Raw genomic sequence first — 26,957 nt, forward strand, 5'->3', positions numbered from 1 at the left:
TACATATTTTTTTATTATAAATATTCAGTGTTTAAACATGTCTGCAGTGACAATCTGTCACAGAGTCCATGTTCCATTAGCATAGCATGCAAAATAAGAAAAGAATTATAATTTTTTTTAACCTGGTGGTATTACAACAGTTTATAGAACATTAAATAGGGATTAACGTTCTGTTTGGCTGCCTTTCAAGTACAGAAATTAAATGAAAGAAAAATACAACCAACAGAATAATAAAGAATGATCATACAAATGTGTTTTACACAAGTAATTAATCATTAGCAAACCGAGTGAAAATTATTAAATATAATTTGTCATCTGTAAACCTGTGAAATACATTGCATCAAGAGGTCGGTCTAGGAGGAGTGAAAAGCAAATTAAGTAACCCATTTTCTCACAACAGGCAGTTCTACATCAGTCTCTCTGTAAACACATATCAATGATGTCTGTGGTAAACCATTCGATGGTTTATCAGGAACACAAATAGTAATTAACTACAATATATGACTATATGTTATTAAAATGCATTTTTAAATGATAAAAGAAAAACAAAAAGAAAATTTGCATTGGGACCCAAAATATGCATACCATTTGCACAATACAGTACATTGTTTCTAAAATGAGTAGCTAGGGAAAATAATGATAAGATCCAGCACAGAGGTCATATGGAGCCCATTTCTTAAATAGCAAGGTTCAACAAATACACAGAGAAGAGAGAGAAAAAAAAAAGAAATAATAATAATAATAATTCACACTGCCTAAGAACAGTAAAGAAGAACCTAGATAAAGGTGTAAAACATAAATAATAACTGAGAGTATGACCTACACCCACAAAATGACACTGCTTTATCATAAAATGAAAGCAAATTACCATTTATAAACAAAGCAATTTATGCCTATTGAAAAAGTACAGTAGCTGACCAAATCTTCTGCAATGATGTCCCAATGTTTTTGATATCTGGATTCAACAGTAACCAGACCCAGATTCTGTGTCCATGTTTCTCTTAAATACCTGTATTTTTTTTTTTTTTAAGAAATCAAATGCTCCATGAGTCATATTAAATGTCCTTTATTGGCTGGCCACTTGATGATCCACTATCTACAGCATATGTTTCAACTTAAAAAGTACTAAAATATAGAATAATCAAGTTCAAGGCACCTTATCTTTGGTAAAAACCCATGGCCACCTGCATCAGTTCAAAGTTTAGTAGTGTTTTAAAAGCAGGTAATTAGCAGATAGCAGTGCATCTGCGGGACTGTCTCTTTGATCATACACAACACAAACGTGTTTGCAGGAAAGGCAGAGCAGAGAGGAGTGATAAAGTATGCAAGAGTTAGTAACGCTCCCATGCCTGCATGCTAACAGCTAGATGGCTTCGAAAGGAGGGAACTAGAGAGTACTTTGAGAGAGGAAACTGCATCCGACTCTTTGAGATCATCAGTAGGTACACGCTGCGAGTAGAGGTCACTGTTTGATTGAGGTTCTAGATTTGGATCCAGAGATGCGCTCTCTGGTTCTTTCTTAACTGTCACTGTGCTTACGCTGGTCTTGTCTTCCCCTTGATTCATGTGATAAATACAAGGTAGAGAGTCTGGGGAAGCACCAATACTGTAGGGATTTTCAAGGGGGACATCCAATTTGGGCACTAAAGAGAAACAAGTGGCTTCGGGAAGAGTCAAAGCCACATTGGTCCTGTCCTGAACTAAAGCTCTGGCCCTGCTAGGAGAGCTAAGATCAGCTGGCTCATCTTGGTTCAAAGGCACCAGAAAGGACATGCCATTCCACTTTAGAGATGCTCCGAGATCCTCAGTTTCCACCTTTGGTCTCTTGGTCATAGACTGGACATCCCGACCTTGCAGTTCTGTGAACTCCATGTCTCCAGCAGACCTCTTGGTAATGGCTCTCTTGCTCAGGTTCAGTGGAAGGGATTGATCTTGAGGTGCACTCCCGTTGGGTTGGGAGGTCTTGCCAAGATCCTGAGCCAGAACTTCGGAAAGTCTCTTGGTGAAAGTGTTCATGTGTGTCGAGCCAAGACGGGTGCGCATCAGTTGACGCAACTGTAGGCTACAGCCGATGTCAAGCGGAAGGATCCTAAGAGGGGGCAGGGGAGCTCTGGTCATGGCCAGTCCTCCGTTTTGGGAAGAGGCATCCAAACTACACCCTGAACACTGGTGCTGGAGACTCTCAGGGGTCTCGGGTGTACTGACTTTGGGCTGATGGACCATAATTGTCTGGTGGGGTGTGGAAGAATCTTGAGGAGTTACCTCATGAGCACTCACTCCATTGAGGCCGAGACGGGCTCTAAAGAGGTCCAAAGGACACAGTCCTTTAGTGGGACTGAATCCTTCAAGGGAACCACCTGCCAGCAACTTGCAAGGAATCGACAGAAAAGAGGGAGCTTGAGGTTCTACAGTCTCCGTCTTCACATCTCGTCCCAGTACGGGTTGGTGGAGCACCGTATTAGAGGGTACAAGGGACAGACCTTGGCCATGAGGATGGTTGGTGAGCTTCAGTTCTTGAAAAATAGTCAATGGCTGCACGATTTCCTGATGGGGTCTTTCTGGTTGCTCTGAGGGAGGTTTGGGATGCAAGGGCGGTCTTCCAACTCTGCCTCTGGCCAGAACTTTAGCATTGCGTTTTCCAGGTGGTCTTCCTCTTTTCCGTACAACAACAACAACACCATCTGGCGGTGAGGCCTAAAAAAGTAGTAGGGCAAAGAAAGGCAATCTTAGTTATGCTCATTTTATTAGTCGGTCTGAAAACAAAGCTTACGAAGTACCGGGAAGCGTTTCTGAGAATAAAGAAATCACTGGATTTACCAAAATTTGTGACCTCAAACCTTTTGGAGCTTTGTTTGAGGTTGCTGCACAATTATTTAAATAGTTTTTTTCTACATTAGTGTGGCATAATATATATCAGACAAATGGCATATATGAACAAAGCCTGGTTCTTAAACCATAATCAGATCCAATATGGACTAAACATTATAAACATTAGAGATCTTGCATATACCGAACAAAAAAGGGTCAGCATTTCCCTTTTCTAGTGCTACAGAAAATAAAACCCTCACCTGGTTTGTAACTGCATTCTTTTTTGGGCTGTTTGACACCCCTCTGCCCCGTACAGTCTTTTTGATGGTAGTGGGTGAGAAAGATGTAGCTCTGGGCTTGCCAAGTTCTGGGTTTTCTCCCCTTACATACAACTCATAAGGGAGCATCAGCCTAGAATTTGATTGAAAGTGGGCATTCAGTTAGATGAGAAAAGCCCTCTGAAGCAGCAGGAATTAATTGTTGCTGTAATCAGAGCTTCACGCTCACCTTTCATAATGCCTCCTTGTGCAGGTGGCAGCGCTGGTGCTGCCTGGGCTTCCACCCAACTCATTGTACACGGTCTTCCACAAACGGTGCGATGTCACCTGCAGGCGATGGGGAGGACAATGGTTCTGACTCACACTACTGAGCTCACCGCTAATGCTTTCATTCCATTATGATGGATTACAGCTTACTCAGCAGGGCCAAGTAATGAAACGACATGACAAACTTACCCTCTCATATCCCCCCAGTCTTTTTACAACTGAATACATGAGGAAAAGGTCAACTGTGGGCAAATAGGAAAACGGCTTGGTTAATTAATAAGTTAAGGTGGAAAAAAAACTACAGAGAAATTATTCTAGTGAGTGACTGGTGCTCAATTTTTTTCACATGTAAAAGCAGTCATATGCATACATACTCTTTTTGAAACCCAGGTTGGGAACTTTGCTTATAGGGGAACCCCTCCGCTCCATAAAGATAAATAGCTGATCCAGGAAGAGCTGCTCTTCTGGATGTGGGAGCCAGTTCCCATCCCAATGCATCTCCACACTGCCCATCACATTCTCCTACAGGGAAAAAAAAAAGTTACAACACATTAGAAGATCTTTCCTACAATAACAAATTGATAGCAACAGATCGAAACATTAAGGCACGTACATTCACATTAGAAGATTTTGTGAGCAAATAAAAGGTACGTTGCCTATCAATAGTGTAGCGATGTATGAATCACAGCTCGTGCATAAGTCACTCAGACCGAGCAACTTTCTCCTGGTGAACGCGGCAAATCTGCATGTCCAATTGGATTTCTATTAAAATGTCTTGATTTTGCCCCCGAAAATTCAATCAAAAGTGGTAAATGTGACCGGACCAATCAGGTTTTGGACGTTAAAATCCAATTCAAAGCTTGAGGTTGCTAAGAAATGGCACATATTTTTATAGAGGCAATTGTAATTTGAGCTTTTAAAATAATCCATACTACCCAGCAAGCAAAGCTGTTTTGAAGTTTTGCAGGCCAGCTAGCTAGCGGGATAGGTGATGTTAGCTAACATTGGCTAAACTCAGGGTTGCCAACTCTCACACATTTGGCGTGACACAAGCTTTCAGGCTCTGTCTCACGCTGCCCAAGTAAATCTCACGCCAAATTAAAAGTCAGAGTGCTGCACATACTGTTTGGCGTATGAGTCAAACACATGTATTGACAAGGTATGGGTTTTAATTAAACCAATGAAGACCTACAACCTCTTGATTGGACCAGTTTGTACCAATCACATTTTCCCCACATCATGCAGGGTCACTGTATAAAAGCTGCTGACCCCCACCTGCACGTCAATCACCGAAGATGTTTAGACTGCATTGAGAAACGTAGTATTTGTACACAAAGCAGATTTACACGGTAACTAGGGATGCCGATACCGATAACCAATAATTCTTTATATTTGAAAGCTGATAAATGATATCTTGGCCGATAAATCTAAATCCAAGTTATTATATAACTTTTGAGAGTGGATTACAAAGACAAAAGTCTCACCATTAAAACCCATGTCCCAAGCACACAATTATAATTTTCTCATTATAATTTTATATAGCCTACATGACAGTTAAGTGCAACATTTGCATCGCAAGTCAGTGTTTTCCATTTTCGAAGTGATTCCAATCATATTTCAAGCAATTCAAAAACATCATAGCGAAAAGTGTCTCAGTTGAAGGAAATAATACATTTATCGGCTTTAATAAATATAGCAGCCAATTTTTTTTTTTTCAAAAATTATTTTCAGGCCGATAAAGATTACATTAAAAAACAAACATATATCGGCCGATACCGACATGCTGACCAATTTATTGTGCATCCCTAAGGGTAACTAATATTAATAATATTAGTTCTAAGGCAACTAATATTAATTTGAGTTGTTAATTTTAACCTTTAATAATAATAATAATAATAATAATATCAGCTGACAGGGCTCCCTGTAATAATAATAATAATTTGTGACATTTATATAGTGCTTTTCTGGGTACTCAAAGCGCTTTACATAGAATGGGGAATCTCCTCAACCATCACCAATGTACCTGGATGATGTGACGGCAGCCATATTGCACCAGAACGCCCACCACACACCAGCTTACTGGTGGAGAGGAGACAGTGATGAAGCCAATTGGTTTATGTGGAGATAATTAGGAGGCCATAATGAACAGAGGCCAGTGGGCAAATTTTGGCAGTTTAAAGGAGAACTCCGGTCAATTTTAACATTGAGCTCATTATAAAAATGATGTTATTTAAGCCAGCGCAAATACCTGTTTACATCCTGTTTTTCGGTTGAAGTCCAAAGTAGTCGATTGCAGAGTTCACACGCATAGGTTTAATACCTATGATCACGCGCGTGAACTCGGCAATCGACTACTTTGGACTTCAACCGAAAAACAGAATGTAAACAAAGGTATTTGCGCTGGCTTAAATAACATCATTTTTATACATATCTTTCACATCTACTGCAGTCAGACTCACTCGTGTTCACTCAGAAGGAATCACTCACATTTTCTGTGCACTTGTAATGACACATCAAGGATGTTAAGAGGCTAAAAGCAGGTTTAGTACTTGCCCCATTGAAGTCAACAGGGTGCAAATTTTAAAAATAGAATAACTCGGTGTAGGCAACACCGATTTTTGTCATTGTTCTCTGTATTGACAGCACTCCAAATGTACAAAAAAATGAGCTCAATGTTAAAATTGACCGGAGTTCTCCTTTAACGTCTCATCCAATCTTTTTTGACAGTATAGTGTCCCCATCACTATATTGGGGCGTTAGGACCAACACAGACCCCAGGCCAGGGTGAGCAGCGCCCCCTACTGGCGCTAACACTAACACCTCTTCCAGTAGAAACAGTTTTCCCAGGAGGTCTACTATGAAGTAATATGATGCCATAAAGAATCGCATACGCAGGGTAAGATTTGTGAAAGTGTACATAAGTTTGCAAGCGTAAATTCAATTTGCATGCGCAAGAGAAGATTTGTAAAGGTGTAAATCGCCTTTTAAGTGTAAGAAAAAAATATCTGCAGGCAGTGCATGTTTGTTTAAAGCATTAGTTAAGAGATTTTTTCCTTGAGAAAAATGAACATGTAGCTACTGTACCTGATATTTATCCAATTGAATCGATATTGACTCAAGATCAGAATCGTATCGCAAGCTTATGAATTGAATTTGTGAAATTTGTTTTAAGCACTTATAAAAACAGTAGACCAGTTATTGTAACATGTAAACATGTTGTAACTAAACTTAATGAAATTCTGTTTACTTAGCGAATGTTTTGACTATACACTTATTGTATATATTTAAAAATAATAAATAAATAATAATAAAATAATAATTCTCGCTCCAAACTAAACTCAAAAGTTGCCAACCCTGGCTAACTAGCTACTCACCTTACAATATTTAACATTGGATATTAGTATAGATAGTTAGAAGCATGGAAAACCGCAGTGTTCTCAAATAAAGTGTATTTAATACAGTATTATCAGCCTTGTATATTTTTTATTTTCAATTGTTGTAATGTTGATTAATCTATGATCAGGATTGTTTATTAATTGGCTTTTAACTCTTTCATAGAATATAAAATACATTTTTACCCACAGTTTTTTTTAAAACCTAAAATTATGATACAATTGGCAAACAGTGTCACAAATGGTGTGAAAGGAAGTCAAGATCTCAAAGTTAAAACAAAACAGGAAGCACTCAGTGACATCACAGTATTCTTCACTATTTGTTCAAAATCTTAAAACATCCTGTTTGGCCATCAGATCTGTATTCATAAACAAGTCTATAGAACAAATCGAGTAGCAAACTCCACAGCATACCTTCATTCTTTCCATCCATGACTCTGATAAATTGTTATTGTTTAGCTGATCGGATCCTTGGCCATCCCTGCCCTTTCTTTTACGAGGTCTCCCCTTCAGACTGAGAGAGGAGCATCCTGGGACAGAAACATATATCATCTTTAGTCAACAGTACTTACCTTTTTTAGCTTTTTGTCATAACATGCAAAATCATTTCACAAAACAAAGTGAACAGTCCCATTTGATTATTTCCTGTAGTGTGTAGTCTGGATATTATTAAAGACCTCAGTGCCATTAGTACAATGAAATACAACTAATAAAACAGCCATTTGTTTTGAGTTCAAATACTGTAAGAGAATACAAACTACATATTAGGGTTTTCTACATGAATACCACAAGTGAAATTCCACTTTTCTCAATGTTAATAAAGTACAAACTAATACAATATTTAACTCACTCCTTTCTAGTTAAATACCATTGTAACGTTTTCTTTTTACATATTTTTACGATACAGGGAACCCTCTCATATGGTACATTACTGTAATATTAGAGGTTAAAATACTATATTCAACTGAAATGCATTTTCAGATATAACAATTACACTAAAATAACAACTGAAATGTTTGTATACAGCTCCGTTGCACATGAGGTAGTTTTCATAAACATGCGTCTTCATGACTAATTTATTCAAACACATGTATAATTAACAGTAAATAAGCTCCAGCTCACTTACACATAAGGTAGTTTACATAAACGTGTCTTCATGACTAATTTATTAAAACATACATGTATAATTAACAGTAAATAAGCGCCTCTCTAGTGCTTTTGTATAGCTCACTAATGAACTGTGAACATTAGCTAACTTTCCTGAGGTTAACAGAACATTAAGTGGCATTGTTCACAAGCCGTTTTATTGACTTCTTTCCAAGGTTGAAACACAAGAGCGATTACTAGAGCGGTAAGTTGCACTGTATCGTTCAACATGCCTTTTAATGTTCATGGTTTTTTTATTTGTTCCATTTCGCTCTATATATGTATTATAGAGGAAGACATGACGTCCTCCGCGCTGTTGCTTTAACTACGCAACAGGGATCTGTAACTTCACAACAGGGATCTGAAACTTCACATTTAAGAGCATCAAAACGCCAATCATTTTTTTATTTCATGATAAAAAGGACATCATATTAAAGCTAAACTTTTCTAATCAGAAATAAAGCACAAAGCGATTAAAAAACAGTGGACCTGGCAACCCTGGCTTGAACTACGGGTGATTCATAGGGTCAGATAGAGCCTGATTTAACGTTGCATTCTTTTAAACTGTTAATGCGTTCATTTTCTTTAACAGCTCTAAATTTGTCTGATGGATAAAATAGTTTATTTATCGGCCGATTCATTGGTGCATGCCTCATTAAAACATTAGTATGTAGCCTTCAAGTATTGTTCAGTTAAATAAACATTGCACCAAAAAAAATTAATTAAAAGTTAGTAATACATTTAAAAATGAAGAAACTTTCCAGGTAACAGAACAAGTAGCAGGTCTACTGCACTTATGCACAGATCTATTTTGACATACCAGATTTTTTTTTGTACAATCTGTTGTCAAACATCCCAATTTCAAATTCAGTCCCTCGTTTTATTATGCTTTGCGGTGTGTACTTAGCAGCATGAAAAATGATGAATGGGTTATGTATAGAAAGCGAACAAAGAGCTGTTCCTTTTTAGTCAGTGAAACTGATATCTCTTCAGTTCGGCCACGGCGCAAGCTCACGGACTGCAGTCTATATTGCACAATTAATCTGTTATTTACAGCATCTTTATACTTTGGTGGTTGGAGCTCACACTGTGCAAACTCTGGCGTATTGAGCCATACTAACTAACTTATTCTGTCTAAGCCCATTACGTCCATGCACTCAACAAACGTGTCTGTGATTGGCTAAAAAGTTCAATACTGCAAAAGCACATTGTAAATAGAAACCTTTGACGGTCTTACCAGAGCGCTTACACAAATATGCATGGAAGCGTTTGAAAGCGGCCGCCTATCGGGGGTAACGGATTGACTCGGTGCTTGGTACTACTGGTACTGCAGAAAGGCTGGTGCCGTTATGCTTTTAAAGTTTAAGTAACGACCTAATACTGAAGTACTGGTACTTTTGACAACCCTAAAACTCACAAATCAGCCTTTTGTTTTACCACCCAATTGATCTAATAGTCATTTTGGTTGTCTTTAATTTAGTTAACTGTCTACATGTTTGACAACTGAATTGGCCTGCCACATCACAGCAACGTTTATGGATAATAGGGCTGGGTATTGACACAAAATGTTATGATTCGATTAAGATTCACAAGCTTGAGATTCGATTTCATTTCATTCGATCTCAATCTTGATTAATCGGGGCACGGTTAAAAATGGGTCCGTGACAGACTCTGCTCTGTTTATCTTTACAGACACGCATTTTCGGAGGCCAAATTTCGGTGCATCCCTAATTCTTGGGGTTCATTCAAATGAGAGTTGATTAAAATCGAGAAATCAATATTTTTAACCTAGCCCTGTCACAATCCAGCAAGAGTGCATTACTCACCAAGCTGTGTCAGTATGCTAGCATTGCTGTCTAGAGTAGGGTGGTTGAAGGTATCCCGACAGTAGAGGACTCGTGTGTTTTGGAGGGCCACTTTTATTCCCCCCAGAGCCAGCAGATGGGGGTCCTGCAGACCAGGGCAGCTAGCCTGATCTGGGACGCGGCTTTGAAGGGAACGGAAGCGGCAGTACTGGGGGTAACTGAGGACCTTCACCTTCTGCTGTACTTCTAGAGACTCGTCTGAAAGAGAACACAAAACAAGAGTCAGTCCATACATTAGCCTACGTTCAAATAATGATCAGTACCAGTGTCAACAACACCCTCACAACAGCTTTAATGCTCACGTGCATAAAAACCCAGATATATTTAAATAGAAAATATACTCATTCAATATTAGCTACAATCCCTGGGCTTGACTATATTATCACACTCCAGGGTTCTGTTTGCAAAATATTATGAATAAGGCATTTTTACATTTTTGTAAGCTGAATCACAATAATCTGAATGATTCCCTTTCGGGTCCCCCCTGAAATGAAAAGCAGTTCTCTGTTTTTATTTTAAAAATAGTAAACTTTTAAAATGTCATTTCTATTCGATCACAATCTCACAAAATGCTGCCTACAAGTTCCTATTCACACATTTCACTCTTATTTATACTTAACTATAATGTGACGTGCGTTGAGTTGCCTTTAGGCTGAAAAACAGACACAATGGACAATTTCACAAGCCTTCCTCTTTATTCACTTCCTGACAAAAGCCTAACTCAAACAACACAAGTTTCATAAGAAAATAAGGCAAGATGTACTTTGCGATTTTGCAGGTATTAACCAAAACTAAAACTATTAAAAATGGTTGCTTAATTGAAATAAAGCTGAGATAAAACAAAAATTTGGATGAAAATCTCAAAAGGAAAAAAACAAAAAAAAAAAACAAATTAAAACTCCCATGATTTTAGTTCTTCAACTTAAGCTAAATAAAACTAAAACTGAAATAAAGAATTAAGGTGAGTATAAATATAAGAAATAAATAAATAAAAAAATGACAAAAGCACACAAAATTAATAAAAAAATTGAAAGCTAATTCAATTGAAAGCTAATTAAAAAAAAAAAAAAAAAAAAAAAAAAAAATTGATATATATATACAGTGCTATGCATAAGTTTAGGCAACCATGCTAAAGTTGACTAAAAAGAGGAATAAAAAAATCATATTTTGCAAATTTAACTTAATGCCTTATTTTAAAAAATTAGGAAAAATCCAACCTTTAAGGACACCAATTTTCTTTGTGAATGAATAATGTATCGTAAATAAATAAATGTTCTTCCTTAAAAAACAGGGTGCATAAGTTTGGGCACCACTATGTTAAATTCCCATAGAGGCAGGCAGATTTTTATTTTTAAGTATTTTAAAAAAAATTTTTTTAGGATACTATGCATCCTGATAAAGTTCCCTTGGCCTTTGGAATTAAAATAGCCCCACATCATCACATAGCATTCACCATACCTAGAGATTGCCATGGTTTTATTTCAGTTATAGCTGGTTTGATTTGCATTGAGAGATGATCTTATGGAAAGTACTCCATGCCAATCTCTAGGTATGGTGAAGGCTATGTGATGATGTGGGGCTATTTTAATTCCAAAGGCCAAGGGAACTTTATCAGGATGCATAGTATCCTAAAAAAAATGTTAAAAAATACTTAAAAATAAAAATCTGCCTGCCTCTATGGGAATTTAACATAGTGGTGCCCAAACTTATGCACCCTGTTTTTTAAGGAAGAACATTTATTTATTTACGATACATTATTCATTCACAAAGAAAATTGGTGTCCTTAAAGGTTGGATTTTTCCTAATTTTTTAAAATAAGGCATTAAGTTAAATTTGCAAAATATGATTTTTTATTCCTCTTTTTAGTCAACTTTAGCATGGTTGCCTAAACTTATGCATAGCACTGTATATATATATATATAAACTCAATACAACAGAAAACGATAAAAAAATGTACGTGTCAATAATTCTTCATCAAGAGTAAACAAAATACATAAAATGAAAAATTCCAGTCAACATTCATGTCAATCTGCCTCTCAACAAATAAGGTAAGACACCTGGGCCTGTTGAATATTAATTACAAGACAACACATTTAATATTCATGAGCCAAGCTGATAAAGGACCCACTTTATATTAAGTGTCTTTAACTACTATATAATAACAACATTTAAATTAATAATTTGATGCAATGCACTTAGTGTACATACATGTTTTTACATTGCACTTATATTTTAATAAACACCTGCATGTATTTACATCTATAATTACACTGTTGACCCCTTAACCCACCCTTAAACCTGTCCTAACCCATATCCCACCTCAATATCAGCAAGTGTTTTGCAATACAACATGAACACAATGAGTACATTGTATCGAACTTTCTTTTTTAAAGAAACAAAAATGCAGTTCAGGATTTTTCATTACTCACCGTCACTCTCTGTTTTTCCTTCCTGTGGAGAACTAGCATCTTGTGAGCCATCAGACCTTATCAGAGGCTCGTGAACGTTTGGACTGCTGGGCTTCCACTGTGGCGGTTCCCGACAAGTCCACTTCACCAGATCCTCCACTCTGACTACAATCTTTTTTGATACAGCGAGGACTTCATCCTGCGCAAAGAAATGCAAAGTAAACGTCTACAGGACGAAACGACGCATCTCATACCTTCACATGAGCTTACAGGCAGGATCGGGTTTGGCTTAATGGCCTGAAGTATTTGAACACCTTTAGCGAATGCTAGAGAAGCCTCTCCCTTTTTCCTATGCTATACTAGTAAACAAGAGACGCATAACCTCAGGCAAAAACAACCAACCAATCAACCGCTTTAAAAGAAAAAGAGGAGTAAAAGCCCAGTTGACATTTAGATGCTTATCTATGCGACATTCTCACATTCTATTGTATACAATGAAAACCCTGAAAAGCTTTAGTATTTCTCCTTACTCATTTATTTTGTTACAAAATGGCCTTTTGTTCTAAACACATTATGAAGAAGTAAAACATTGCAAGGGACATTGTTTAAAACTCTGTCTAGTTTAGCCATGACTGCTTCTTACAGCAAATGAATGAGTATCTTTCAACTTCAGATGAACGAATCTGAGAGGAGTCTTGCAAGTTGTGGTCCGCATATGACTGGATTCTCCTAAATAAACTAAAAAAGAACTAGTTTATGTTCATTACTAATTCAAAAACTCTTCTTCATTCTATGTTTAGAGTAATAAGAGCCCCTTCAATCATTCTGTTACTAAAAATATCGCTAGTTAATCATCATACTTTTTCAGTTGTATACCACAGAAAGAGGGATTTGATTTTACATTCTTTTGCATGTCATTCTCAGGCCACATTCAAGAGACAACACTTAATCCTAATAAGTATTATCACATAATTTCTATATATCTATTAATGTTTTAAATAATTAAGGCACCAATAATAATTTTTATAGAACCTTTTCTTAAAGTCTTGTAGAGTGCATGCGTTTATTGTCCATCATTGGATTGTAAACTACTTGGCAAAAAAAAAAAAAAAAAGCCTTTGGTAACAGTTCTTATGATATTTTATAAATCATTCTAATATGCAGATTTGGTGCTCAGTCATAATTATTGGTGCACAATTATTAAAGGTTCTTATTATCAAAGTTGAAAATAATAAAACAAAGCTGAAAATAAAAAAATGCACATATTTTTGTTAATGTTTCTTTTTTTTTTTTTTTTTACTTCAGTAAGGACTTACCCTAAAAATTCTATCAAATAAATAACATAAAATTCCATAATTAATTATTGTATTAAGTATTTAAAGGAAGAAGGTTACATTAAAAACATTTTAATGTTAAACGTTAAATACTTGATTTGAAGTTATGGAATAAATATGAAGTGTGTAAACAATGTATTTACTGCTGCTCTATTTCTTGAATCCTCAACAAATCTTGAGACTGACAGAAATAAAAAGTAAAAACTGTACTTGAAAAGAAAACAAGATTACTTTGAATAGTATCATTATATAGTTGTGATGAAGAGCTGAGCAAGTCTTGCATATGTATTTCCGGGTCAGAGCGTGACTTCCTGCTTAAAGAGGAATTAATGGATACCAAAAATATATATACATAAATAAATATGTGAAAGGAGAATGTATGTGTGTGTGCGTATAGAAATGCATGTATGTGAAAGGAGAATGTATGTGTGTGTGCGTATAGAAATGTATGTATGTGAAAGAATGTATGTGAATGTGAGAGTAGAAATTATGTATGTGAAAGGAGAATGTATGTGTGTGACAGTAGAAATGTGTGTATGTAAAAGGAGAATGATATGAATGTGAGAGTAGAAATGTGTGTATGTAAAAGGAGAATGTATGTGTGTGACAGTAGAAATGTGTGTATGTGAAAGGAGAATGATATGAATGTGAGTGTAGAAATGTGTGTATGTGAAAGGAGAATGAATGTGAGAGTAGAAATGCATGCATGTATGAAAGGAGAATGTATGAGTGTGACAGCAGAAGAATGGATTTTGGCTTGTACGGCCCCTCATAAATAAATATTGATGTTAAATCCACTGTTGTTTTAAATAGAATTGTTCTATAGTCTATACAGTATTTCATGCAATTACATCAGAAGTAACTGTAAATAAATAACAGAAAAATTAAGAGTAATCCCTTACTTTACTTTTTCAAGGGAAAAGTAATTCAATTACAGTAACTACTTAGTAATGCAATTAGGGCTGTGAAACGATTAATCACATCCAAAATAAATGTTTGTTTATATATGAAAAATGTGTTATTTATATATAAAATATTTATATTGATTATATATAAATAAAAAAATAAAAAATTATTTATATATATATATATATATATATATATATATATATATATATATATATGCAAATATTTCTTACATATATACATGCATGTGTGTATATTTATTTATACAAAATACTTATACAAAGTACACACATATAATACAAAGTACACACATATATAATGTAAACACAAACTTATATTTTGGATGCGATTAATCGTTTCACAGCCATAAATGCATAGCAACCAACACTGATACTACATGCGTGTTTGTGTGTGTGTGTGTGAGTGAGAGTGAGAGTGAGAGTGTGTGTGTGTGAGTGAGAGTGAGAGTGAGAGTGAGAGTGAGAGTGTGTGTGTGAGAGTGAGTGAGTGAGTGAGTGAGTGAGTGAGTGAGTGAGTGAGTGAGTGAGTGAGTGAGTGTGTAAGAGAGTGTGTGTGTGTGAGAGAGAGTGTGTGTGTGAGAGAGTCTGTGTATGCATGTATAAGGGCTGGAATCGATGTAATCGACTACGTCGACTGCGTAAATTAGTCGTTGCGCGGTTTACATCTGGTAACGTAAAATTGTTTACAACACACAACTGCAAAATCTGTTAAATTACTATGCATGTACAAAACGTTGTGGAAATCCACATTCAAACTGATAATACACAGTAATTAATGTGGCGCTCATGCACACTTCCCCCTTAACCACAGGTTATTTCTGTATCTTTCCCTCTTCTCTCTCACCTCTCCATGCTCCACCGCTCTGCCCTTCGGAGTGTCCTCAGGTAAGAAGTAGAGTCTAGAACTGGCCAGCAGGCGGCGCTGCGTCTGATCTTCCCACAGCAATGTGACCTCAGCTATACACACCGGCTCCTGAGGGCCACAGCGCATGAAGTAGAACTCCCCGAGCTCCCAGACCCGAGTCGCACCCCCGGATTCCTGCTTGCAACCCACTGACTTATAAAAGGCAAAGGAGCCTCGAAGGCAGCTAGGAGCACCTAACCACTGATCAACACAAGAGCGCACAAAAGAAAACAGGTTAGGGAATGAACATACGACTGAACGCACATATGAGAAAAAAAAAAAAAGATCCAGTGCAGCTGTGAGAAAACATCTTAAATACCTCCAGTTCAGCCAAAAATGAAAATTGCGTCAAGTCAAATTTCTTTCTTCTGCTGAACACAAAATAAGATATTTTGAAGAATATGGGTAACCAAACCGTTTATGGACCCCATTGACTTCCACAGTATGGAAAAAAAAAAAAAAAAAAGTCTTCTTTTGTGTTCTGAAGAAATAAACTCGTACAGGTTTGGAACGACTTGAGGCTGAGTAAATAATGACCGAATTTTTATTTTTGGGTGAACCGTCTCTTTAATGAGTCAGAGCACAAAATTCTAAGTTAGCCTACACAAGATCACAAGCTGTCTGTGGTTAAAAAACAACTCATCAATTCATTCATTTCAGTTGGAATTTGCTCCTGCGCTGATATTTTAAGCAAATAGAAGTGTCGTCGTTGCACAAACACTTCATAACAGTCAGAGCTCTGGTAGGAAACGTATGCATACGGAGCTCAAAAACACACATGCAAACACCCTTCACATGACTCACATGACAGCGTCGCTGTCTTCTCAAATCAGCTGAGCGCTAAGACAAAAATATTCGACGTCTCGACTTCTAGCAGGATTGCTTTTTGCTAAACATCGGAGACAAAAACTCCCCCAAAACATCCTATAGAGTGGGGCAAATTACACATGAACTAATCATTCACGTAACCCACTCACAATCGTTTGGAAAAGTTTCCATGGTTGAAAACACATTCCAATGTATTAATCTACTTAGGAATGGCCTGATAGCAATGGAAAAACACAAAGATGTTGCTATTATTTGAGTTGCAGAAAGTAAAACATAAAAATCCCACAGAGATGATGCCAGAACGTGGTTTTCGGCTATCAAAAATAAAAACTGTAACTAAATATGTTTTTGTTTGTGATATTCAAAGAATTTATATATATATATATATATATATATATTGGTTCATTTTATCTTCAACATAATGAAGATAATTCGGCTGATAACATATTTTTGGTCAAAAGCATGAATGTAGAATAGTGTTTAACTATATTCATTTAAATTATATTTAGAACATTAAAATGTTTTAATATACTATTGTTGTTGTAGTATCTTATTAAAAAAGTTATTGTATTAGCATACTAAAAGAGATTTACAAATAAATAAAATAGTTAAAGGTATAAATAATGCAAAAGGCTAATGAGAATTCATTTATCTGAAACAAATTTAATTAATTTGATAATAGATATTTTGATATATCAAATGGACAATAAATGTGGAGGCTATACTGAATATACAGCATGTATATACATATTAAGTTTGATTCATTTATCTTTAACATACTGAAGATAATTTAGTTGATAACATGTTTTTGGTTAAAAGCATGAATGTATAATAGTGTTTAAATGTATTATTTTATGTTATTTTAATAATGTTTTAATACTATAGTATCAATATTTTTGCTGTTTTAATAACTTACTGAAATGTGTTATTGTTGTTGTATTAGCATAGTAAAAGAGTTTTAAAAATAAATAATAAAAACAAATTAAATTGTAAAAGTTATAATGCAAAAAGGCTAATGGGAATTCATTTATCTGAAACACGATTATTTGATAATAGATATTTTACGAGGGTGGTTATGTATGGATGAAAGCCTATATTTTTAACTATGATAAAATCCATAATTTGAAGTAAATATCTTAACTTAAACTATAAAAGTTATTAATGTCAGCACTACAAACTATTTTCAAACATTGTTAACAACACAATGACAAATCATAAAGTATTAAGCTCTTTAACTATAGGCGACCTTTCTGTTTTCGTTGTCATGATTGGTATCGACATTTAAATATGAGTGAAAAATGATAAATAATTCAATATGCACATGAAAACTAATTAATTTATCCATATGCATTTTGTAAATTGACAATTCGCACATGCACAACATTGTTTGTCATCTGTTTTCCATAGTAATATTGCATTGCCTCTTGAACGTGGCCTGTGCATGACATAGCCTACTCTCAGTACTTTAACTCAACATGTCAATCACAGGACCCGTTCACGAGGGTCAATCACCCCCGCCCCACCCCCACTGGTAACCCACATTTTCACCGAAAACCGACCAATCAGAAGCCACAACACTCGGCGTCCACATGTCGAGCGCCTACTGGTAAAAAAAGAGAACTAGTCTTACAGTTAAACCACAATACACGTCTGTGACTGTCAACTTTTCACTTTATATACTCCAACGAGCACTTCTGTGAGTGTTTCATCCCAATCCAAGAAAATATTACATGGAGCTTGAGAAAGACTTCGAAAGAATAACCAAAATGACCTTGGAGTTTTTACTGAGCCCAAAAATGTTTACATTTATTAGCATGCATAATGAAAAATGACTCGTATCAGAGTTGCTGATCATGAGGATGAAAATTGATTATATTTTTTAAACAATCACTTAAATAAATAAAATAAAAAAACAGTGATAAACAACATCCTCAATCCGGGTGCTCTCTGAAGCTAATAATACTGGTATTCACTCAATATGTGAAACAACATATTTCAGCCAACTTCCTACTGCCACATACATAAAAGTCTCATATATCATGACAAAAATGTAGGCTACTGCTGTAGCCTAGCATTTCTAGCCAACACGAATGATCTTAATTGTAATTTCAAAAGCATTGAAAAAAATAAACGATGTTATTGTTGCTAAATACAACATTTAAAAAAATAATAACATCACGGCTTGTGTAACGATCAAATAACTTGAGTTTGACGGAAAAACTTAGTAATCTCAAATAAAATCAGCAGCTCCACCAAGTTTACCTCTTCCTAGAAGTTTCATTTTAAAATCAGGCTTAATATTCGCGGGATTTCATCGAAAAAATGTCTCGACAGATCGTGAATATTAACAATGCAGCTTTCCCTTTAAAATCGTGGGCTCGATTCGTATCGTTTTTAATAAAGAAATTAAAACAAAATCTGCTTGGCAAACGTGAAATGTGGGGGTGGGGGGCAAAAGAGGGAGAATCTAGGTAGTCAACACGACACAAAGAAATTAATCATTAACGAAAAAAATCGAAATATCAAACGCACGCGCTCTTGATATAACAATAAATCGTCACACAAAAACCACACAGCGTCGAGGAAATTTCAAATACATTTCGAAACAAATAAAAGTTTCTCGGCGAAATATGAAGCAATATTTTCAAGTCTTCGTTGGCTTATTGGATAGGAATCAATTCGGCATTTTAGCGAACTTCAAATATTACGACGTGTCGCGGGAACAGCGGGTTAAAAAAAATAGGATTTTAATTTTTAAAAACAAAGCGAATTTCGAGCTCGCGCGCCGAGCGCCTTGAGCTGCAACAAAGTAACAGTTTAAAGTTGTAATTCAGTTTACCTGTATCGTACTCTGCTCCATTGCAACTCAACATTCCCTTATCCCTCTCGATGCCCCCTATCAAGTTACACAGCCGGGTACTAACAGCACCGGCACACACATAAACGTAGCTGAAGAAAAGCTTGTGCCTTTTTGTGAAAATAGGGCAGGATCTAGGTGTGGCTTAACTCCATTTGCCAAAAGAACTTTAATATATGTTATGCATTGTACACAAAATTGCCTGTGGAAACATGCTCGCGGTTTAATTTAACCCAGTGACTAACAGTGATCACGAAATACAACACAATTTCAACATGGAGCCTTGAAATCAGCATTTCAAGACAAAATCCATATGTAGCCTACAGTACAGAGCATGCGTGCTGTTCTTCAATAAAATAGCCCATTTTGAATGCATAAAATAAGCAGCGAGCCCTCTAAAGATTTGCATTACTAGTCTGACGTGACATATTTAATATTTTGTGTTATTATTTTTTAAATATAATGTTTAAAAATACAATGTCTGGTCTATAATATATTGAATGAAATTTCCCTCTAAAAATGTACATTTTCCGATTGTAAACACGGGTCTTGTTGGTCAGTACAGTCGTTTGCTGAAACTATTAGATGAGACTGTTATTAAATGTATAGGCTAAAAGATATTAAAATATTTATATAATAAACAATGCAAAATAGTTATATTTTGTTCTCCAGCAGGGGGAGTGTCCACGTGATCCGCGAGACAATGGCTGTGACATTTCATTTTTCCTGCTCTTGCTGACACCAGAAAACTGAAAACATACGACAAAATATCCTCATGATAGTCTTTTTTATTAATATTATTACAAGTTATTTAACAATTTGATTTCAATTACTGGCCAGCTCTCATTTCTTAAGCGGAGGGCAACAAATACAAACTTTACAACAGTGATTAATGTTATTGAGAATCTGATTATTTCCACGTGGTCTTGTGGCAGAACAAATGTTGCTGTCCCGCATCAGTCCTGAGAGGATATGAAAGCAGGAGGTCACACCACACCACCATTATAAACAGCCTCTTGCATTTGTGTTTTTATTCTTTCAGGTCATTGTAGAATGTCTGGGTATCTGAAGCAACTCAATATAGTTTTTCTGTTGTTTCCCCCCTAATCATGTTTAAAAGATTTTAAAATATAGTCTGAAGACATGGAGCCACCATCTTCTGAATGGTCATCCTTTGGTGACGATAGAAAAGGCAATAAGTAATATTGTGATTATATAGGATTATAACTGCATACATATAAGGAATTATTTGTTATTATAATGAACTGATAAAAGATTTCTTGACGAGAAAAAAAGAAAAAGAAGTGTAGTTTTCATGTTTTCAATTTTGTAACCTGAAACCTGAAAATGAGGTAAGTTTGAAGGTTAAAATGGATTTTTAAGGAAAAAACAACAGTAGTATATCATTATATCATTAATATATCATCATTCTTCTCATTTCATCGACAAGCTTTATATTTTCTAACTCTAAACATATATTAGTGCTGTCAGATCGATTAATTGCGATTAATCACATCTAACAAAAGTTTGTTTATATAATACGTCTATAAGTGTACTATATATACTGTATGTATAACAAAAGTAGCAATACATGTAATGTAGGGCCTATATAATGAATAATTGTATATTGGATTCAAATAATAGTTTTGGAGAAATTATATGCTTTATAAATATACAGTATAATAATATTTTGAAGTAATTATGAATTGTGCCATTAAGCCACAGTCAATTGTTTCTTGTTTCACATTTGGCTCTGAATATACACACTAATGCTCAAAACACAAAGTCATCTGCTTACTTCAACAATATTCAAAATTCGCTTCTTTTAGTGGAGTTTGCAACGAAATACCTCTTTAGCACACGCACGCACGCACGCACACACACACACAGGACGCATTCTTCCTCACACTGGCTTTAAAAGACCTCATGGAGGCGCTGTTGCCTTTAACATTTTCTTGTCAGTGTCAAACTCTACAGGTTTCGTCAGTCGATTTATCCTTCAGTTTCTCTGAGATATGACAGCTGAGATGTGCTTCAACATTCTCTAAATACGCAAATAAAATAGATTTGTAAATTAGTTTCATATGATATAGCCAGAAATAAACAGTGGCTTAATATTCAGACTCTTATTCTGTGATGGAAATAAACACTCATGCACAGATTAGTTCACAGCTCATCATGGTTCCCACTGAGCCATTGTGAAAGTTAACAGATAGCCTACTTTTACATAACAAATTGAATTATCAACAAAAGTCTTATCTGTGTGAGTGACCAGTGAACACATTGTGCCATCTTGCTGTTAAAAGGCTCATTTAAAATGCTGTACTGCTCTGTGCTTAATTGTATTGAATGTGTATTTCAAATCTTAAAGGTAGGCCTATATTTTAAAAACAATGTAATTGCACATCAATAAAAGGCCATTTAAGTGTACTTAAAAAGTACACTTTCATTACTTTTTCTTCACTTAAGTACACTTTGCACTTTGCAATAATGTCAAATTTAAATGTTTACTTTAAAGTACATTTTAAATCATTGTTTTCATAATCTTTTGTCATGCTTTAAATAACTACACTCATTTTGATCTGTTTACCGAAGTAACATGTAAAGTACTTTATCATTTTAACTATTGTATTTCACAAGGCGAGAGAGAGAGAAGAAATGCTAAGTAGCCTATATTTTAGCATGTATGCTAATAGCTTGTTTTGGCGTATATACTTTTACATTTGGTGATAATAATAATGTTTTTTTTTTTTTTTTTTGATTGACCTCTATGATAAACTCAAAACTGGCTCAACCAATGGCACGATTTAGAGGCGGGGCTACTTGTTTGTCGAACCAATGGCAGGTTCTAAGAATGCTAATCAGGCAAAAGTGGAAAATGCATTATTGAGCTAAATTTAAGTAATCTTCGAAGGAAAACAATAGCAATGGGAATAATACAAGACCACCAGGGTGGGATGTTGAAGTATTTAAACTAATATAGGCGACGAAAATTATATCATACCAAAAACAAACAGAACTCTATAGGCAGCAGCTAGAGAGAGGAAACACTCCAAAGGAAGTGTATGAAATGACTAGAACACAAACTGGACAAAGAAACATAGCACTGGTACTTTTTCGAGTTATGGGACGGTTTGCCTGAATATTCTTTTAAAACTGACCTTGACCCGGTGGAAAAGCAAGCTTTCTCAGGAAGTTTGTGGCATCCTGAAATCAGATTTAGCTCAAATGTCAACATACTTATTGCAGGGGTTTTTCCTTTCTCTCTTGGCAGTGAAATCTGAAATATGACACTTCATGTTTTAGTTTGCAATCTTGCAAGAAATACTACTCAGTATTAACAACTCATGAGCTTCCTTGTTTTGCTCAACTTCTCGAGGCTGTGCGAGGCCACAAGGATTCTGGGCTTCTGCCAAATAGTAGCAGAAGTGCTGGGCCGATAATGGAACAAAACTAGACCTGTTTAACTCCTCTGAGTTTCCTTTCACGAGTCCATAAAGTCTTATTGCTGTAAAATAAAATCCTTTAAGCCAGAACTAAAATCTGTTCCAAATTTAACAACACAAAAGCCTTTGTTTCAGCTGTTTTTTTCCCCCCAGAATAAAATATGCGTCACAATATCACATTAACAAACATGAGCATGTTCAAAGAGTGTGTGAAGTGATATGTGTATGATGGAAGTGTGAATCAACTGACAAAAACTTGATAAACACACAAGTGACAAAAGCAAGAGCCTCTGCTGAAACACCACAGCTAAAACCAGGAGAACACCAGTTTGGGCAGCTAAACAAATGGCCAAAACCCCTCTAAAACCAGCCGAGACCAGCTAAAACCAGCAGAACACCAGTTTGGCAAGCTAAACAAATGGCCAAAACCCCTCTAAAACCAGCCAAGACCAGCTTAAACCAGCAGAACACCAGTTTGGGCAGCTAAACAAATGGCTAAAACCAGCCAAGACCAGCTAAAACCAGCAGAACACCAGTTTGGGCAGCTAAAAAAATGGCTAAAACCAGCCAAGACCAGCTAAAACCAGCAGAACACCAGTTTGGGCAGCTAAACAAATGGCTAAAACCAGCAGAGACCAGCTAAAACTAGCAGAACACCAGTTTGGGCTGCTAAAAAATGTCTAAAACCAGCTGAGACCAGCTAAAACCAGCAGAACACCAGTTTGGGCAGCTAAAAAAATGTCTAAAACCAGCCAAGACCAGCTAAAACCAGCAGAACACCAGTTTGGGCAGCTAAACAAATGGCCAAAACCAGCCAAGACCAGCTAAAACCAGCAGAACACCAGTTTGGGCAGCTAAAAAAAAATGGCTAAAACCAGCCGAGACCAGCTCAAACCAGCAGAACACCAGTTTGGGCAGCTAAAAAATGGCCAAAACCCCTCTAAAACCAGCCGAGACCAGCTAAAACCAGCAGAACACCAGTTTGGGCAGCTAAAAAAATGTCTAAAACCAGCCAAGACCAGCTAAAACCAGCAGAACACCAGTTTGGGCAGCTAAACAAATGGCCAAAACCAGCCAAGACCAGCTAAAACCAGCAGAACACCAGTTTGGGCAGCTAAAAAAATGGCTAAAATCAGCCGAGACCAGCTTAAACCAGCAGAACACCAGTTTGGCAAGCTAAACAAATGGCCAAAACCCCTCTAAAACCAGCCGAGACCAGCTTAAACCAGCAGAACACCAGTTTGGGCAGCTAAACAAATGGCTAAAACCAGCCAAGACCAGCTAAAACCAGCAGAACACCAGTTTGGGCAGCTAAAAAAAATGTCTAAAACCAGCCGAGACCAGCTAAAACCAGCAGAACACCAGTTTGGGCAGCTAAAAAAATGGCTAAAACCAGCAGAGACCAGCTAAAACGAGCAGAACACCAGTTTGGGCAGCTAAAAAATTTCTAAAACCAGCCGAGACCAGCTAAAACCAGCAGAACACCAGTTTGGGCAGCTAAAAAAATGGCTAAAATCAGCCGAGACCAGCTTAAACCAGCAGAACACCAGTTTGGCAAGCTAAACAAATGGCCAAAACCCCTCTAAAACCAGCCGAGACCAGCTTAAACCAGCAGAACACCAGTTTGGGCAGCTAAACAAATGGCTAAAACCAGCCAAGACCAGCTAAAACCAGCAGAACACCAGTTTGGGCAGCTAAAAAAAATGTCTAAAACCAGCCGAGACCAGCTAAAACCAGCAGAACACCAGTTTGGGCAGCTAAAAAAATGGCTAAAACCAGCAGAGACCAGCTAAAACGAGCAGAACACCAGTTTGGGCAGCTAAAAAATTTCTAAAACCAGCCGAGACCAGCTAAAACCAGCAGAACACCAGTTTGGGCAGCTAAAAAAATTTCTAAAACCAGCCAAGACCAGCTAAAACCAGCAGAACACCAGTTTGGGCAGCTAAAAAAATGTCTAAAACCAGCCAAGACCAGCTAAAACCAGTAGAACACCAGTTTGGGCAGCTAAAAAAAAAAGGCTAAAACCAGCCGAGACCAGCTCAAACCAGCAGAACACCAGTTTGGGCAGCTAAAAAAAAAAGGCTAAAACCAGCCGAGACCAGCTCAAACCAGCAGAACACCAGTTTGGGCAGCTAAAAAAAAAAGGCTAAAACCAGCCGAGACCAGGGGCCTCATTTATAAACGTTGCGTACGCACAAAAGAAGGCGTACGCTGCTCTCTACGCAATAATTGGTATTTATTAAAAGCAAACTTGACGGGAAAATGTGCGGTCCTTCACGCAAACTCTGACCCAGGCGTACGCACAAAAACGGGTGAAATGAGAAATGGCGACACCGTCGGCAGATGGAAGAAACACGTGAAAGTGAGTGAAACTGTAGACCGTTGTGTAAAAGAAATGGCAATACTGCCTCTCATAAATAATATGAAGACTTCACAAAGCAAGTCTTACAATTAACAGCCTACAAGAACACCCGTTTGATCGATCTGTAGTGTAAAACAAACAAAATCAAACGAAGATTAGGCTACAACAGAAATGCAAATTAACACATTTTCACAAAAGTGAAATATGTTCTGCAATAATATTGGCATGTTATGCAATTCATCCTCATAACACATCTTGTCAGATGCAATCAAATGGATGGTAATAAAATGCCATGATGCCATCACAATGCGTAATGACGTGAGTGAAGTTACGTTTCTTGGTTTTCTTCTCTGTGTTTGCCATGATTTCGCAATCAATGAATATTAACTTGTGGGAGTTTCACGGACTATTTATGGGCAACTATGGGCGTGACATGAAGCCCCAAAAGCTGCGCTACATTTAGAATTGATTGTGATTTATTAAGGGAAAACTGCGTAGGATGTGCGTGCGCACGGTTTTATAAATCCGAATATTTCTGTGCGTACGCACGTCCTATGTTTCATCCGTACGCCACTTCTGACGCAAATCCTACGCAAAGTTTTATAAATGAGGCTCCTGCTTAAACCAGCAGAACACCAGTTTGGGCAGCTAAAAAAATGGCCAAAACCAGCCAAGACCAGCTAAAACCAGGAGAACACCAGTTTGGGCAGCTAAAAAAAAAAGGCTAAAACCAGCCGAGACCAGCTTAAACCAGCAGAACACCAGTTTGGGCAGCGAAACAAATGGCCAAAACCCCTCTAAAACCAGCCGAGACCAGCTTAAACCAGCAGAACACCAGTTTGGCAAGCTAAACAAATGGCCAAAACCCCTCTAAAACCAGCCGAGACCAGCTAAAACCAGCAGAACACCAGTTTGGGCAGCTAAACAAATGGCCAAAACCCCTCTAAAACCAGCCGAGACCAGCTTAAACCAGCAGAACACCAGTTTGGGCAGCGAAACAAATGGCCAAAACCCCTCTAAAACCAGCCGAGACCAGCTTAAACCAGCAGAACACCAGTTTGGGCAGCTAAACAAATGGCCAAAACCCCTCTAAAACCAGCCGAGACCAGCTTAAACCAGCAGAACACCAGTTTGGGCAGCTAAACAAATGGCCAAAACCCCTCTAAAACCAGCCGAGACCAGCTTAAACCAGCAGAACACCAGTTTGGGCAGCGAAACAAATGGCCAAAACCCCTCTAAAACCAGCCGAGACCAGCTAAAACCAGCAGAACACCAGTTTGGGCAGCGAAACAAATGGCCAAAACCCCTCTAAAACCAGCCGAGACCAGCTTAAACCAGCAGAACACCAGTTTGGGCAGCTAAACAAATGGCCAAAACCCCTCTAAAACCAGCCGAGACCAGCTTAAACCAGCAGAACACCAGTTTGGGCAGCTAAACAAATGGCTAAAACCCCTCTAAAACCAGCCGAGACCAGCTTAAACCAGCAGAACACCAGTTTGGGCAGCTAAACAAATGGCTAAAACCAGCCGAGACCAGCTTAAACCAGCAGAACACCAGTTTGGGCAGCTAAACAAATGGCTAAAACCAGCCGAGACCAGCTTAAACCAGCTACTTGCAGCTTAAACCAGCTAAGACCAGCTAACTAGCCTAGCTTGGTTTAGCTGTTTGTTTGTTTTAGCAGGGATGGTTTATAATCTTAGATTTTTTGAACATAAAATGTGTGAAGTGCAGGCTTCTTTCAAAGATTAATATTTCTGTATGTGTATCACACTCTAAACCCAAACGTTCTTTGTTTTGTAAGATGAAATGAGGGTGGAGCATTTCCAAGAATTTCTACATAATCATACACATACAGATCCTCTCCGACACAATATTCACATATATTTCAGTGTCAAATTACATGGGAACTGGTTTTGAGGCTTTGCAAATAATGCCTGCAAGCATCATAACCGTTATTATTTTACACATAATGGCTCTTTATGTCAGTTGTGTTTATTTAATAAATTTGATTCAATATTTTCTTTATTTAAACATAAAATAATCATAAAACTTTAATATTTAATATTTAAAAATTCAATAAACTTCAATTTGTTAACATGAATTAATGAAAAAGTTTTTTTTTTTTTTTTTTTTTTT

The 26,957-nt window shown here is 36.9% G+C and overlaps 1 protein-coding gene across 1 annotated transcript; it reads right to left on the reverse strand.

Annotated features, from left to right (window-relative positions):
• LOC307174469 (uncharacterized protein) lies at positions 1-19,145 on the reverse strand. Its single transcript, XM_079898307.1, has 10 exons — positions 18,996-19,145; positions 15,269-15,529; positions 12,186-12,363; positions 9,718-9,954; positions 7,160-7,275; positions 3,728-3,875; positions 3,543-3,595; positions 3,316-3,413; positions 3,069-3,219; positions 1-2,694 (listed from the first exon to the last, which is right to left on the reverse strand). Exons 1-10 carry the CDS (start codon positions 19,014-19,016, stop codon positions 1,357-1,359), a joined length of 2,601 nt encoding a protein of 866 aa, XP_079754433.1. The 5' UTR covers positions 19,017-19,145; the 3' UTR covers positions 1-1,356.
• Between the last annotated feature and the right edge of the window lie 7,812 nt (positions 19,146-26,957).

The sequence above is a fragment of the Squalius cephalus genome, assembly GCF_949319135.1.
Source record: "Squalius cephalus genome assembly, chromosome: 17".
In the NCBI taxonomy this organism is placed as follows: domain Eukaryota; kingdom Metazoa; phylum Chordata; class Actinopteri; order Cypriniformes; family Leuciscidae; genus Squalius; species Squalius cephalus.

Bases quoted from the DNA above. Each gene is read 5' to 3' on its own strand.
- LOC307174469 (XM_079898307.1), bottom strand. From the start codon at position 19,016: ATGGAGCAGAGTACGATACAG. The intron at 15,530-18,995 runs GTAAACTGAATT...TGTGTTGATCAG, and splicing joins TGGAGCAGAGTACGATACAG to TGGTTAGGTGCTCCTAGCTG. The intron at 7,276-9,717 runs GTGAGTAATGCA...TTTCTGTCCCAG, and splicing joins TAGCATACTGACACAGCTTG to GATGCTCCTCTCTCAGTCTG.